We start from the raw sequence: 15918 nt of genomic DNA, 5'->3' as shown, positions 1-15918 counted from the left end.
CTAATTTGCATATGGATTGCACTAACAGAAATGATTTCACAGAAATGGACATTACAAGAAGCATCATCAGTCTTTGATACTCAGAGGTACCATGGAAGTGGCAAATAACTTTGTGGTGCAAAATACCTAAATTGCACTATTATTACATATAAAGCAACTCTATAGTCAATAGGCTTTAAAAAAAAAATAACAGGTTGATATATTAATATAAGCTATTCAGTGAATCACTTACAGAGCTGCAGATAAGACACAGAGTGAGTAAATGATTTGTCTAGGATCACACACTTTGGTTAAATGGTGAAACCGGGATGTGGACAATTTAAGCAACCAAGCACACCTTCCCAGGTTTAGTTGATATACATTTTTATCAAGGTTTTTCTTTGCATTTCAGGTGCTTAAATAATACTTCATTTAGAGCAATGCCTTGGAAGCAAACCACATTACATAATAAACTATTCTTTCATAGTAAACTAACTATTCACTGTATACATTGTCATAGAAATATGTTGAGCAATAAGAGCATGGCCTTAGTTTTATTCTCCCCATCTGCATGCAAAGTCACAATAGCATCATATAGATTAATGCAGCCTAACACATCCCCCTTGGGTTTTAAAGCCATAGTAATTTCATAAAGCATGCAACATTATGCACCCTTCTCACTTCTGATCACTCCCTCCCATTCTCATTTTAAAGGTACAAATGTCCCTGCTAATAGCCCCCCCCCTTCCCATCAGTGCTTAGTGGCTCACATTGAAATGCTCTGTTGACACAGAGCACCTTGAGATCCCCTCTGCTGCCCAGAGCTCCTTGGGACATTGTCCTGGCAGCGGGACAACTCTCCCGTTTTGAAAGAGTAAGGTGTCCTGCTGCCAAGACAATGAGCGTGCTGAGCAGGAATTGCTCAGCACACATTGTCCTGCCAATGGGATAACTCTCCTTGTTGTCCCACTGACAAATATCCTGGTCTTGCCCTCCCTGCCCCTCCCCCGCTCGGTATGCCACTATAGGAGGGACTTAAAGAGGGGCACAGGATTTCAGTGGAGGCCCCCCCCTAGTGACGCGTCTGCTCCACAGTAAGAAGGTAGGTACACACATAGAGTTTGTGTGGCCAGACATCCAGGTGCCCCGTAAGCGTTGCTTACAAGATCGGTGACAGTGTAATTGTTACCGTTCACAGCAGCTCGTAAAATACGTCCAAGAAACATCCATTTAGACTGCGGTCTTATCGGCACACAAGATGTCAGTAAGTGTTATATCATTGCATATATCATTTGTGGATATGGACTGGTTTTGGGTTGAGTGGGTTTTGAAAGGTACAGAAACTAGCAGTATGTTTTCTGCTTTGTGTAGATGCAACTTTGAGAAATTGCATTTTAAATGAATGCCAGTTCCCCGACTGGAATAACAAGTATTTTTAACAAGGCTGGGTGTGGCTATCTATTATACGCTTTGGTGTACACGCCTTAATTGCAGATGTTTGATTTGTTTTTGCAGATTGGGAAATTAATCTACCCTAGATCCCTCCAGAGACACGCTAATGTGTGTTTTCCTCCATTCTATTGATCTGAGTACTGAATTTAAGCCCTGATGAATGTTCAGCATTTTCTTGCATAAAGAACTGAAACATGACAGGTTAGGTTGGGCTTTTATGCATCCAATAGAGTTTGCATATATGTAAATGATGTTTATTTATACATATTGTAAACCACTAGGATGTGTCTGTAGTCAATGCAATTTCTGGAGAAAATGTAATTCAATGGTACTGTGTATTCAATGCCATGTTTTGTAAGAAGGAAGGTTTGATATGTTCAACTAAACGCCTGCTGGCTTGGCCATCGCCACCTGGCTGGGACCATTAGTTATCCCCATGTTACGCCTCGGCAGGCCCGGAGGAGGATTATTGCCCTTCGTAAGGGCATGCGTCACATTGAAAACCCATTCTACGCCCACTGGCAACTGCCCTGGAAAATAGTGGCTTCGGCTCACTCCGCAGCGCTCTGCGGCAAGTTGTACTACGATTCCCAGCCTTCCGCCTCCCGCTGTCAGCAGAGAGGCGATGATGCGTGAACCTCAGTTTCGTCCGGTTCCGCCTTTCTCCTTCCCGATTTAAACCTCAGAACCGGGCAAGACGCTGCTTCTGATTAAAGTTGCATCCCGGTGTTTAGAAGTTCCGTCTTCGATCCTACTTTATTTACCTGTGTACCAGACCTGTTTCCTCCTTCACGGACTGCTTTTGCCTGCCGCTTTTGGAAAACTACTTACCCGTGTACCAGACCTGTTTCCTCCTTCACGGACTGCTTTTGCCTGCCGCTTTTGGAAAACTACTTACCCGTGTACCAGACCTGTTTCCTCCTTCACGGACTTCTTTTGCCTGCCGCTTTTGGAAAACTACTTACCCGTGTACCAGACCTGTTTCCTCCTTTCCGGACTGCCTATACCTGCCGCCTTTTGGAAACCTGTGATCACGGCTTCGGTAAGACTCTACTTTTTCACTACTTGCTAAACAAGCATTACTTGTACTCATCGTACCTTGCCGCTGAACTCCATCACCTGCAATACTCCGATTCAATTGTGCCTCTTATTGTTGCTGTTACCATCATCTCCACAATCAGACTTCCATTGGACATTCTTCAGTAGTGCACAGGGACGCCTTGCATATAGTGCACCTACCCGACTCTAGCGCGGCCCTCATTCCGCCCGGGTTCAGTTCCCTAACTAACCTACCCATTTGTTATTTTGCACTTCCGTTTTTGAACTCTTTGGGACAACTCAGACTCAACAGCACAGCAGTGGTAAGGGTTTTCTATTTTTATGCTTCCATACCTCGTAGCTAATCGACCACTATCATTAGTATAGGTTACATTCTCCTTTCTTACTTATAGATGGTTCCGGTTGCCTTAAAACAAGGGGAGGGCATAGCTCAGGTACTACTAGAAAGAAGTATCAAGGGAAAGGGATTCTTCTTAAAGTTCCAATTGCTCACCTCTTGTTTTTCCTTTACAGCTGGGTTCTTGGCGGCGTGTCCTCCCCGCCCTTTTGAACGATCAGTCCATCTGCCTGGTCCTACCCAGCAGAGGGTCATATCGTTAAAAAGGTCTTGTGCCCTCACAGAGAGGAGGCTAGGTTGGAGGCCCCGACCTAGCTCTTCAATCAATAGTTCAGTCCTGTGTCTTCCGGTCACCGATTGGTTTACTTCCCGTCCGGTGAGTAACAAAATCAGAAGCCATGGAAGAAGCGGATCCGTTGACCACTCTAGTTCATTTGGTATCCGAACTACGGGCAGACATGACTGCTGCACATGATGCCTTACACCAGCGGATTGACAACATGAGGCCCTTTCCAGCACCCCAGACTCTGGGAATTGATCCGTCCGGTGCTACTGCCTCAGGTTCTGGAGCCCATTCAGCCTCTGCCTCTGGGTTCACCTCGGGCCCCGTTCTGATGGCCACCCAATTCCCATTGGCTCCTCCGGAACACTTTACGGGTGACCCAAAGCAGTACCGGACATGTATCAACCAATGCAAATTGCATTTTCTTTGTCGCCCTTCGGCCTTTCCCAATCCCACCACGAAGGCGGCCTTTATCCTTTCGCACCTCGGAGGGACGGCGGCAGCTTGGGCTAATCCCTTGCTTGAATCCAATAGCTATGTTTTGTATGACTGTGACGCTCTTATTACAGCCATGAATAGGGTATTTGATACCCGGTACAAGTCACAAGCCACGGATCTAGAATTCTTAAATTTACGTCAGGGTACGTCTTCCTTGTTTACATACCTCACTAGGTTCAATCAGTTGGCAGCCGAGACGGATTGGCCGGAAGAAAAGAAATCTGCGGTATTCTACAAAGGATTGTCTGAGGAGTTAAAAGACATCCTTGCTACTGTGCCGGTGATTCCGACCACATTCGGGGAGTTACTTGATTTGGTACTACAAATAGATGCTAGAAGATCTGAAAGGAAGGGAGAACGGAAAAATATGACTCCAGTCCCCCTTCCCCTTGATTCTGTTAATCCTCCTTCCTCTGCTTTTTCTGAGCCTATGCAGATAGGGGCGGTACGTGGTCCGTTGTCTCCTGCACAACGTGAACACCGTCGATCCAACAATTTATGTATGTACTGTGGTTCGTCTGAGCACCACCTCAAGGATTGTCCAAAAAGACCCGTTAAGAAGGCGGGAAACGCCAGAACCCGGCGATAGCAGGAGTCCCTATGCCGGGGGTATTATCTTTGGACTCGAATGTGGCAATTACCGTACCTGTTAGTCTGCCAGTGGTATTTACCACCACAACTGACTGTTCTTTCTCTTCTCAGGCTATAATTGATTCCGGTGCTACTGGGAATTATATGGATTATGATTATGCCATGAGCAATAACGTTCCTGTGGTTTCTAAACCACAACCTGAAGCCGTACATGCGGTAGACGGCTCTTCTCTGGTCTCGGGTCTGGTTACTCAAAGCACGTCTCTCGTCCGTATGCAGACGGACGATGGACATACCGAAACACTCACATTCGACCTAATTAAGGCCCCACAGCTTCGTGTAATTTTGGGCATTCCGTGGTTACAACATCACAATCCTGACATTGACTGGGCCAGGAAGGTGGTACAGTTTCCTTCCTCTGTCTGTAACGAAAGATGTTTTCAGACTAGTAGCATTTCCGGTACTTCCTGTCAAGCCCTGGTGGCCTCAATGGCCTTGATAGGTGCCATTACCAATGCCATTGAACCACGCATCCCTGTGGAATACGCTTCTTTTCGGGACGTATTCGATAAAGGTGGAGCAGATCAGTTGCCCCCACATAGGCCATATGATTGTCCTATCGACCTGGTACCGGGGGCTAAAATACCTGCTGGCAGGGTTTATTCGCTCACACTGCCAGAAGACAAAGTGCTAAAAGAGTACATTGACAAGGCATTGGCTACAGGGTTCATCAGACCATCGAGATCACCGGCAGCGTCGCCTCTGTTTTTTGTTCCTAAAAAAGAAGGTGACCTTCGCCCTTGTATTGATTATAGGGCATTAAACGCAATCACAGTCAAGAACCAGTACCCTCTTCCCCTGATCTCTGTCCTCTTGGATCAGCTAGGTTCCTCTATAATCTTTTCCAAACTTGATCTGCGGGGTGCTTACAACCTAGTTCGCATAAGAGAAGGGGACGAGTGGAAAACCGCCTTCAAGACCCGGTACGGGTTATTTGAATACCTAGTGATGCCCTTCGGGTTGTGTAACGCCCCGGCCACCTTTCAGGCCTTCATGAATGATGTCTTTCACGATTGTCTGGACCGGTTTGTTGTGGTCTATCTAGACGATATACTGATTTACTCCTCATCCAAGAGTGAACACACCGAACATGTGAGATTCGTCTTACAAAGGCTGAGAGAGAACCATCTCTTCGTCAAAGCCGAGAAGTGTATCTTCAATTCGTCGGAGGTTGAGTTTCTAGGATATGACCTTACCAACCGGGGTATCCGGATGAGCCAGTCCAAGGTTAAGGCCGTTTTGGAATGGCCTGTCCCTACTACAACCAAAGCCCTACAGTCATTCCTGGGATTCTCGAACTTTTACAGGCGCTTTATCTTTTCATTTTCTACCATCTCGGCTCCTTTGACGGCTTTAACTAGCTCAAAACAGCCATACCGATGGACACCAGAAGCGCAATCCGCCTTCGAGGCCTTAAAAGCGGCTTTTTCTTCAGCCCCAGTGCTGCAACATCCCGATCCGCTCCTACCATTTTTTGTGGAAGCTGATGCTTCTGGGATGGCCATCGGGGCTATTCTGTCGCAACCCTGTCAGGATTCGGGTGAGATTCATCCGGTTGCGTTCTTTTCGAGGAAACTGACACCATACGAACGCAACTATCCTATCACGGAAAGAGAATTGCTGGCAGTCAAGGACGCTTTCTCTGAATGGCGTCATCATCTATTGGGGGCCCGTCATCCGGTTACTGTCTTCTCTGACCATCGGAGTCTATTGGCATTCAAATCAATGAAGTGTCTCACTGCCCGGCAGGCCCGCTGGCACCTTTTCTTTTCCCAGTTCAATTTCACCATCACGTATAGGCCAGCCCGTCTCAACGTTTGTGCAGACGCCTTGTCTCGCCTGCCCTCTCACTCGGAGCAAAGCAAACCCGATTGCCCTCTTCTGCTGCCTTCTAGGGTCGTATGTGCGTGCACTCCACGACCTTTGCTCCGTTCTTTAATCTTGGACTGGGTGAATACACATAAAGAGGAATGTGTAACCCTAAATCTTGATGTGGTACAAGGACTTCCCTATATTCAGGGCCGCCTGTTTGTGCCCCCGGGGAAAGCCTGTCTCCAAGCCCTTGCTTTATCCCATGACTCCTTGATAGCGGCTCATCCAGGCCAAAAGAAGACTCTGGACTTGCTCCGTCGTTGGGCCTGGTGGCCGTCTATGTCACAAGACGTGGTTAACTATCTGGCCTCCTGTTCTGTGTGTGCTCAATGTAAGGTCTCCCGGTCTAAACCTGTGGGTTTGTTGCAGTCACTCCCGGTTCCTCACAAGCCATGGTACATGGTCTCTATGGATTTCATTGTGGACCTGCCACCGGTGGACGGTTTTGATACCATCTGGGTGGTAATTGATTATTTCACAAAAATGGCGCTCTTCGTTCCTTGTGTGGGTTTGCCCTCTGCTCCGACTTTGGCCTCATTGTTCCTTAGGAACGTATTTCGTTTCTTTGGTCTGCCTTCTATTCAGGTTTCGGATCGCGGACCGCAGTTTACATCACGTTTCTGGAGGGCTCTGACGGCATCTCTGGGCATTGATGACAGGTTCAGCTCTGCCTTCCATCCACAAACAGATGGGCAGACTGAACGGCTCAACGCTACTCTCGAGCAATACCTGCGCTGCCTCACACTTCGTTTCCAGTCATCCTGGTTGGCGTTGCTACCACCTGCTGAATTCGCTTATAACAATTCTCTGCATACCGCTTCTGGTGTATCTCCCTTTTTTGCACTTTACGGACACCATCCGCGGTCCTTGCCCCTGGATCCTGATCTTCCCATTGACAATCCAGCGGCTCATGCGTGTGTTCGGGACCTCAAGTCCATTCATGAGGTCGTTCGTCAACACCTGCTGCATGCTCAGGCAAAGGCTAAGAAATTTGCTGACATGCATCGGACACCTGCACCCGACTACCGTGTGGGTATGAAGGTTTGGCTGTCATCACGCAACCTGAGAATGCCTGGTAAACGAATGCTCTTACCCAAGTTTGTGGGACCCTTTCCTGTCACTAAGGTTTTGAATCCAGTTGCTGTGCGTCTTTCATTGCCCTCATCCTGGAAACAGCACCCAGTGTTTCATGTCAGCTTGCTGAAGCCTTGTCCGGCCAACATGCGGTTGCCGATCCGCCCACCCCCGGTGCGGGTGGATGGCAATGATGAGTTCGAGGTGGCCGATATCCTGGATTTCCGACTTCGGAGGGGTCGTCCTTTTTACCTGGTGGACTGGAAAGGTTTTGGCCCTGAGGATAGATCTTGGGAGCCTTTATCTAATATTCATGCTCCGGCCCTGCTTCGCCGCTTTCATGCCCGTAGGGGGGTGGTGCCGCCTTTGGGGGTGGATGCTGTTACGCCTCGGCAGGCCCGGAGGAGGATTATTGCCCTTCGTAAGGGCATGCGTCACATTGCAAACCCATTCTACGCCCACTGGCAACTGCCCTGGAAAATAGTGGCTTCGGCTCACTCCGCAGCGCTCTGCGGCAAGTTGGACTACGATTCCCAGCCTTCTGCCTCCCGCTGTCAGCAGAGAGGCAATGATGCGTGAACCTCAGTTTCGTCCGGTTCTGCCTTTCTCCTTCCCGATTTAAACCTCAGAACCGGGCAAGACGCTGCTTCTGATTAAAGTTGCATCCCGGTGTTTAGAAGTTCCGTCTTCGATCCTACTTTATTTACCTGTGTACCAGACCTGTTTCCTCCTTCACGGACTGCTTTTGCCTGCCGCTTTTGGAAAACTACTTACCCGTGTACCAGACCTGTTTCCTCCTTCACGGACTGCTTTTGCCTGCCGCTTTTGGAAAACTACTTACCCGTGTACCAGACCTGTTTCCTCCTTCACGGACTGCTTTTGCCTGCCGCTTTTGGAAAACTACTTACCCGTGTACCAGACCTGTTTCCTCCTTCACGGACTGCTTTTGCCTGCCGCTTTTGGAAAACTACTTACCCGTGTACCAGACCTGTTTCCTCCTTCACGGACTGCCTATACCTGCCGCCTTTTGGAAACCTGTGATCACGGCTTCGGTAAGACTCTACTTTTTCACTACTTGCTAAACAAGCATTACTTGTACTCTTCGTACCTTGCCGCTGAACTCCATCACCTGCAATACTCCGATTCAATTGTGCCTCTTATTGTTGCTGTTACCATCATCTCCACAATCAGACTTCCATTGGACATTCTTCAGTAGTGCACAGGGACGCCTTGCAGATAGTGCACCTACCCGACTCTAGCGCGGCCCTCATTCCGCCCGGGTTCAGTTCCCTAACTAACCTACCCATTTGTTATTTTGCACTTCCGTTTTTGAACTCTTTGGGACAACTCAGACTCAACAGCACAGCAGTGGTAAGGGTTTTCTATTTTTATGCTTCCATACCTCGTAGCTAATCGACCACTATCATTAGTATAGGTTACATTCTCCTTTCTTACTTATAGGTGGTTCCGGTTGCCTTAAAACAAGGGGAGGGCATAGCTCAGGTACTACTAGAAAGAAGTATCAAGGGAAAGGGATTCTTCTTAAAGTTCCAATTGCTCACCTCTTGTTTTTCCTTTACAGCTGGGTTCTTGGCGGCGTGTCCTCCCCGCCCTTTTGAACGATCAGTCCATCTGCCTGGTCCTACCCAGAAGAGGGTCATATCGTTAAAAAGGTCTTGTGCCCTCACAGAGAGGAGGCTAGGTTGGAGGCCCCGACCTAGCTCTTCAATCAATAGTTCAGTCCTGTGTCTTCCGGTCACCGATTGGTTTACTTCCCGTCCGGTGAGTAACACCCCAGGTCGTCTTAAATAACGAAAGCATTAGGCAACCTGCATTTCTAGATACAATAATTAGAACAGAGGTTGGGCTATCACCTGATTTCTTATCACCCTGTTTCTAGATAATAACAAACACCATACAAGGGGGGGATTTTAGCCCCAGTGGTCAATTATATTTTAACCCATCATCAACAGGTCAACCAGAACCACAGTGCCCCCATCTCAGCCCATCTCATATTCGTACCCTATGCTCAGGCTACCATTTAATATCAGTGTTAATCGCTAACCCCCTCAGCTAGCTGGTTGGCCTTGGGCATGCCTCAACCTACTCTTACTAGACTTCCATGCAACCCACTGATTACCAAAACCATACTTGTGTACATTTAAACCTCCTCCCCAACTTAACTGAAGGAAGCTGCAGTCTGCCGTCACCTTTAATGGCCCCATGTCCAAAAGGGGCTCCTTCTTGTCCTTGTTCATACTCCAACCCTTTCAGGGGACTGTACCTTCCGTCATGTACTCTGATCCACCATGTGCCCATGCCATTTGTGTCCCCACACCCTGTTCTGCCACGGGGGGCTGTCACGGGCTGTGTCAGGGACCTGCTGCCTGTTACACTTTACTCTGTGGCAGTGCTTTACAGGTCCGCTTCCTCCGTGGCAGTGCGTATGAGCTCCATGAGACAGTGAGCTTCTGGGTGAAAGCAAGAAAAGGAAGAATACCTCTGAGGAGATGCAGCTGATAGTTTGACTTCTTAGAGACGTCAGAGATGTAAGGAGAGGGTGGAGTCAAAGATGACACCAGGTTCTTAGCCTTGAGAGGAAGGAGCAGGAAAAGTGCCCAGAGTGTGCGGCCAGAGAGAGAGGAAAGGAGGGAGCGGGTGTCCCGATGAGGAGGATCTGTCAGGATTTGAGACATCTGACATTATAGTGACACTTGTGTTACCCAGATGTAGAAAATGCCAGTTTAGCGAATGATGCCCATTTAAGGGCACATCATGTTCCCCACACACTGTCCATATGAATACTGTATGACTGCAGAATACTGGACTTTGGAAGGGATCACCAGTAGGCTCACCCTAGAGTACAGCCATACATTAATTACTGAAATGAATACGATGCAACCATTCAGAATTGGCCCCTTACAGCAGGCCAGGTAATACTATTTCCCTTGGAAAAACCCGTCATACATGGTGTAGCCCTGCCCTCAGGAGGGTCCTGTGCTAAACATCAGGCATTGTATCATTTGAAGATCCTTAGGAATTTGAGCTTTATATGGAACTAAAACCCCCAAAACACATGAACCACATATCGAAATAAAAAAAAGAATGAAGGGACGCTGTGGCAGACTGGCAGCTAAAGACTTCCAATGTAATAGACTTCATCAACAGAGCAACGCTACATTTCCAGAAGAAAATCAGGACTTTGCTTGATGGGCGGTGGGAGATTAGGAACATCCATCCTCTTGGATTAATGCTTGATCACTGTCCCCACGTCAACTTGGCAGGATGATCACGGATGCTACATTCTACCCGTAAGAAGAATGATCAGTCCTATCCATGTCCTGTTTTAAGGAGAGTTGCCTGTCGTTCATTTGGTCATAATGCAGAGGTCAGTGCTGAACATATAGTCAGTCTACATTAATCGCTCCTGTCCAGAGGGTTAGAACACAAGCATCAGTACCTTCAATGGTAGTAGATTGTACAGATTTGCAATTTCCTAATAGGAAGGGTGCAGTGATCATTTCTGTTGATTTCAACAGAGTTCACTGGTTAGTCATTTCTAGACTGACAGGGCTCAGTTGTCAATGTTCTATCTGGCAAATAAAACTCATATGTCCATCCCATGAGAATAGCATGAAGAGGCCTGTTCTGTCACTATGGAGATATGCATACACTTGCAGGGATGGCTGGGTGGTGTGTGTTAGTTGACAGAGGGGCGCAAGAGAGTAGGAGTTTGTAAGGTAGAAAATGTGGTTGCTGGACAAGAGAAGGTTTTCAATCTTGTTATAGAAATATTGCAGAATAATAGAGCCTTGTGATGACACCTCAGTGAGATGTTTTGTACAGTCTGCTGCTCTCTCTTTCACTCTGCATTAGCAGTGTGTATAGATTAATGTTTTGCGTGTCATGGTCAATGAAGACAAAAATGTGCTGCATCAACCCATGAATTTGCTGATCACAATCTGCACACTCATTCGAAGTGTGCCTATTCTCTGACTTTCCATCATCTGATTCACAAATGATTCCTGACCTCATTTTCTTTCTTTTCCTTCACTAGGTACCCCTGAAATATTCAGACCCAGCAGGCAGGACATTTCTTTACACTGAAACTATGGTGAGAAATATTGATGACCTTGAGTTCACACTCCCTTCTCATTCTCAAACCATGCTGGATGGGCTATGGGCATTTCGCACTGATCCACGTTTTTGTGATGTCATCCTAATTGTGGCCGGGCAAGAGTTTCCTTGCCACCGTGGAATCCTGGCACTTTGTAGCCACTATTTCCACTCCATGTTTTGTGGAGACTTCGTGGAGAACATCCGTGCTGAAGTGGAGATAAAGGATGTTGACCCAGTCATCTTAGCGACTTTGCTGGAATTTGCCTACACTGGGAAGCTGACCATTAACCAAGGGAATGTGGAAGGGCTAATCCGTACCTCCAGTCAGCTTCATTTTCCTACTGTCCACAAGGTCTGCAGCCGCTACCTACAGCAGCAGATGGATGCCACAAACTGCCTAGGGATCTGGATTTTTGGAGACCGTTTTGGCTGTCCGGAGGTAACAACCAAGGCATGGGCTTTTCTACAAGAAAACTTTGAGGCTGTGTCCCACCAGGAGGAGTTCCTCCTGCTCTCTAAGGGGCGCCTGGCCACCTACCTTTCCAGCAAACTGTTGCAGGTCAATGATGAGCAGAGCTTGGCTGAGGCTGTACTCTGGTGGGTCCGGTATGATGTGCCTGCAAGAGCTGCAGACTTGCCAGAACTCTTGGAGTTGACCCATCTTCCTTTGCTTGCAGACCAGTATCTTCAAAATCTCCTTTCATCAGAGCCACTTATCCAGGAGTCTGAATGTTGCCAAGCTGTCATCTCACAGTGCAGAAGACAGGTGAGTGATCTCTGTGTATCAAATATAACTGGGGTAAAGGTCATATAACTGGGGTAAAGGTCAATTGATATACCTGAGGTCAAATTTCAGATATTGCTCAGCCTGTTGCAGTTATCCAATCAAAGGTTTTCAGGATTCTTCGCCGGATTCCATATCACAAGCAACAGAATCCAGTACATGCTCTTCAGAAATAGTACACCCTTCAAGTACATAATCCAGTCCAGGCCCTTCTAAACCTAGATCAATTCCACAAGAACCAAATACACTCCTTGTACTTGGTGAGTCATCCCACAATGCCCATAACACAGTGCATGATCTTCTTCTAGGTTGTGCGGCCTGCATACATGTCATAAAGCACAACATTGTGCTCCAGGTGTTCTCTAGTGTACTGCACATTCCCAGCATTCCAAAAGGCACAACTTACAGACCATGTGTTGCTTCCTCACTCCTTGGAGACAGACCAGAGAGGCACAATATTTAGCTCGTTTATTTTATTTTGTATTTCTTTTTTGGTGGACTGCAACCAGTATACATTCCCAGAGGCACATACATTAAATCAACATTAGGTTCTTCTCCTTCTCCAAGAAGATGCTCTCAGTGTTCCTCTGGGAGATGTACACATTGGTGTAAACTTGAAGTGCTTTGAAACGCATTGTGTATAGGCGCTATATAAATAAACTATCATATCATATCACACCTTCAGGCACAATGGAATACTAGCTTTCTGCCTCGGCGATAGCAGTAATCAATTTCCGGGTCTTCTTCTCACTCATACACAGGATGCACTAACTGTCCATGCAGAAATGTTACATATCAGCGTAGACTCTTCTGGTCCTCCCAGCAAGGCCGGTGACTAGGCTGGCAACATTAAGCATGCAGAGACTGAGCCTGTAATCACCAAATCTGAGCCCAGTGCAAGTAAAGGGAATGGCAAAAATATGAACTTTTTTTAGGTGATCAAAATTCAAATCTTTTAAAAGGCCTCCCTTCTCAGGGTTATCTCTCAAATGTGAGGCCTGGAGTATATGGAGTCACACTGATGTTATGTACTCAAGTCAAGACTCTTGGCACCCTGACAGTTGCATTGTGGGAGGTTTCAGTAGCCTGATATTAACATTGTTTAGCGTGCTATGATAGGATCCCTTGTTTGGATTACAACATTGTCAATGGCCACACAGTATGGGCCCTACATGAATGGACCACGCAGACTTCAGCTATTTGACAGTGTGTTCCATTGCAGGGAGAGGCTGTATGCGATGGCATGGATACCCCAGCAGTCCACCCGCAGATGCTGCAAGAGGTGCTGGTGGTGGTTGGGGGACGAGCACTAGACGAGACAGAGGATGAAGACGATAATGAGCCCCCACCTGCCACCAACAACTGCACCTTCTATAACTCCCGAACCAGTAAGTGCCGAGTGGAAGAATCAAATAAGTCTGCAGTGTGGGGATTTGTGATGTGTGCAACTAAAGCTGAGTGTGCTGAGATAAGTGAACCAGTGATAGTATTATTCTAGAAGTACTGCTCACCCATAGGTGTGACTGAGCTACTGACCCGCATCTACATGTACGCTTCCTACACTGGCAAGCATGGAGAAACAGAATCTAACAGAACATATACATTTTTCCTTTTTTCATTGTAATGTTTATAAAAATGCTACAATCTATCGATGTTTCTTGAAAGACATCAGACCTAATAAAAACATGTGCATAACAATATATAAAGTGCAGTCAAAGTTCATCGAGGTCAACACGTCACAATTGATGGCTTTGAATTCACAATATTGACATATCAGGACCTGGCAGGGTAACGTGACAGCAATTTAACAACAGAGAACATCTCCCATTGCTTGCGTCATGACGCCCTAGTAAACCATTCTAAGCAAGGGTTCTCCCAGGCTTAGATGTGATATGGCAGGGGTTTGCAACCCTTGGCTCTCCAGATATTTTGGACTACAACTATCATCATCCCTAAACAGCATAGTCTATAGCCAGATATCATGGGAATAGTAGCCCGAAACATCTGGGGAGACAAAGGTTACACACCCCTATGCTTGGGGAACTTGGAGGGCAGAGGGGAAGAACATGTTTGGCGGGAAGAGTATGTTGTTAGGAAGAGAGCCCCATCCCATGACACCCCCCTGTCTTTAACTTGCCTTGCAGCCTGACATCCCGTTTTATGTTGTACAGTTGCCGAACAGTGCACCTTAGCGACTCAGAGAGCCGTCATGTGAGGGGGAAATGGACATTCAATTTATAACGATCATCCCCTTGACCAATAGACAATCAAAATGTAGGAAACACAACTTCATCTTGATGTTTTGGCCCTTAGGCAATGCCCAATGAGAAAACTACAGAATCAGCAGGTTAGATCTATTATTCCTACATCCAAGTACTCCTACCTCCCCTTCCAGGAATACTGCTATATACTACTGGTAATAGGATAGTGACACTTAGATAGCAATGGTGACACTTAGACAGCAATCAGACTTGGCTTATATAAAGTTACAATTTCTTTTTCTTTTTACTTTCTTTATTAGCATTTTAAAACATATACATCACTCGTGTACTGGTTTTAGTACAAAAAAGTGCACAAAAACAATAAAGCAGCTCATTGAAAGCATCTATTTCATAATCCAGAAAACGAATCTGTGGTACAGGACAACATACAGTATCATTCTCCACATGTATCAGAGGGGCTGGAGAATCAGCATACGAGAACAGTGCTGAGGAGACATCCCCTCTTACAATGTGCAGGTTATACAAGGGTACACATATTCAAATCACAGTAGTCCTGGGGGCATAAACGACAACCTACTCAAGGAAGCGTGGTTTTGGGCCACCTGGTATTAGATATATGGACCCCATATGACTCTGGCTGCAGTCTGGAGGTGCAGTCTGGGGGTGCAGACGTCTGCCAAATTGGGTCTCCATATCCTTGCAGTATAAAACATCTGCCCGCCACTGTTCCAACCCGGGGGATTGATTCCTTCCCCACACCATTGCCACTCTTCTCTTGGCTAAGAGCAGGAGCAGCCCCACCAGCCCTCTTGTACTCCTGGGAATATGTTTGGTGTAACCCAAAAGCGCTGTCATCGGCTCCTGTTCCACCATTTCCCTCACTATATTACTCAGCGTCTCAAAAATCCCTTCCCAATACAAAAAAACCCCACTGGGCAGCCCCATGCCAGATGCACGAAGTTCGCCTGTGCTCTGCCACATCTCCCACAGATTTCTGGTGCCTCCGGGAAGTGTCTATGCAGCGAAGATGGCGTGTAATAATATTGATGTAGGTATTTAAAATGAATCAGTTTAAAACTAGCATGGAGTGCCACTCGTTTCGTCTCACCACAGCAATATTCCCATGTTTGCGTGGGTATCGTTCACCCCAGTGAAACCTCCAATTTCTCCTGAGGGGATTTACCTGCTTTTATTTTGTCCCCAGGACACATTCTGTACATAATTGAAACTGTCCTACCCTGCCTTGCGTCTTTAAGCATTTTATCAAGTATCGGGGTGGCAATTTACGGTTCTTTGAGGAAAGTCGGGAACACCTGTTTCAGGGAATTCCCTAGTCTGAAGTATATAAATACATCCAGAGGTGTGTGCTCCCCCCTATTCTGCATCCCTTCCAGGGATATAAATTGACCGTCCGGAAAAAAGTCACAAAAGCAGGTCACCTTCAGTCGTTTAGTATAGGTCACATAGCACCTCCCAACGGTTAGTGGGATTCCCGGAATGTGAATAACTGGTATTTCTGGAGAGTAGATGACTTTGCTTCTAGATTTATGCTCTATCCAGGCCCACGACCTGCAGGTCGGTTCTACCA

At 46.8% G+C, this 15918-nt stretch overlaps 1 protein-coding gene across 2 annotated transcripts in view; it reads left to right on the top strand.

Moving 5' to 3' along the window:
- KLHL30 (kelch like family member 30) overlaps positions 1-15918 on the top strand; it is a 347037-nt gene that overhangs the window by 52952 nt on the left and 278167 nt on the right. The window contains exons 1-3 of one of the 2 annotated variants that reach the window (XM_069617770.1): positions 8868-8987; positions 11263-12090; positions 13331-13496. In XM_069617770.1, coding sequence (XP_069473871.1) covers positions 11317-12090; positions 13331-13496 — 940 coding nt within the window. In that variant the 5' untranslated portion in view covers positions 8868-8987; positions 11263-11316. Of the gene's footprint in view, positions 1-8867; positions 8988-11262; positions 12091-13330; positions 13497-15918 lie in introns of those variants that run through there. The other variant, XM_069617769.1, reaches the window with a different exon arrangement.

This window comes from Ambystoma mexicanum, chromosome 10, assembly GCF_040938575.1.
Source record: "Ambystoma mexicanum isolate Mex_15411 chromosome 10, UKY_AmexF1_1, whole genome shotgun sequence".
Lineage (NCBI taxonomy): Eukaryota > Metazoa > Chordata > Amphibia > Caudata > Ambystomatidae > Ambystoma > Ambystoma mexicanum.
The sequence above is the reverse complement of the archived record's forward strand: the minus strand, read 5'-3'. Positions and strand labels throughout refer to the sequence as shown.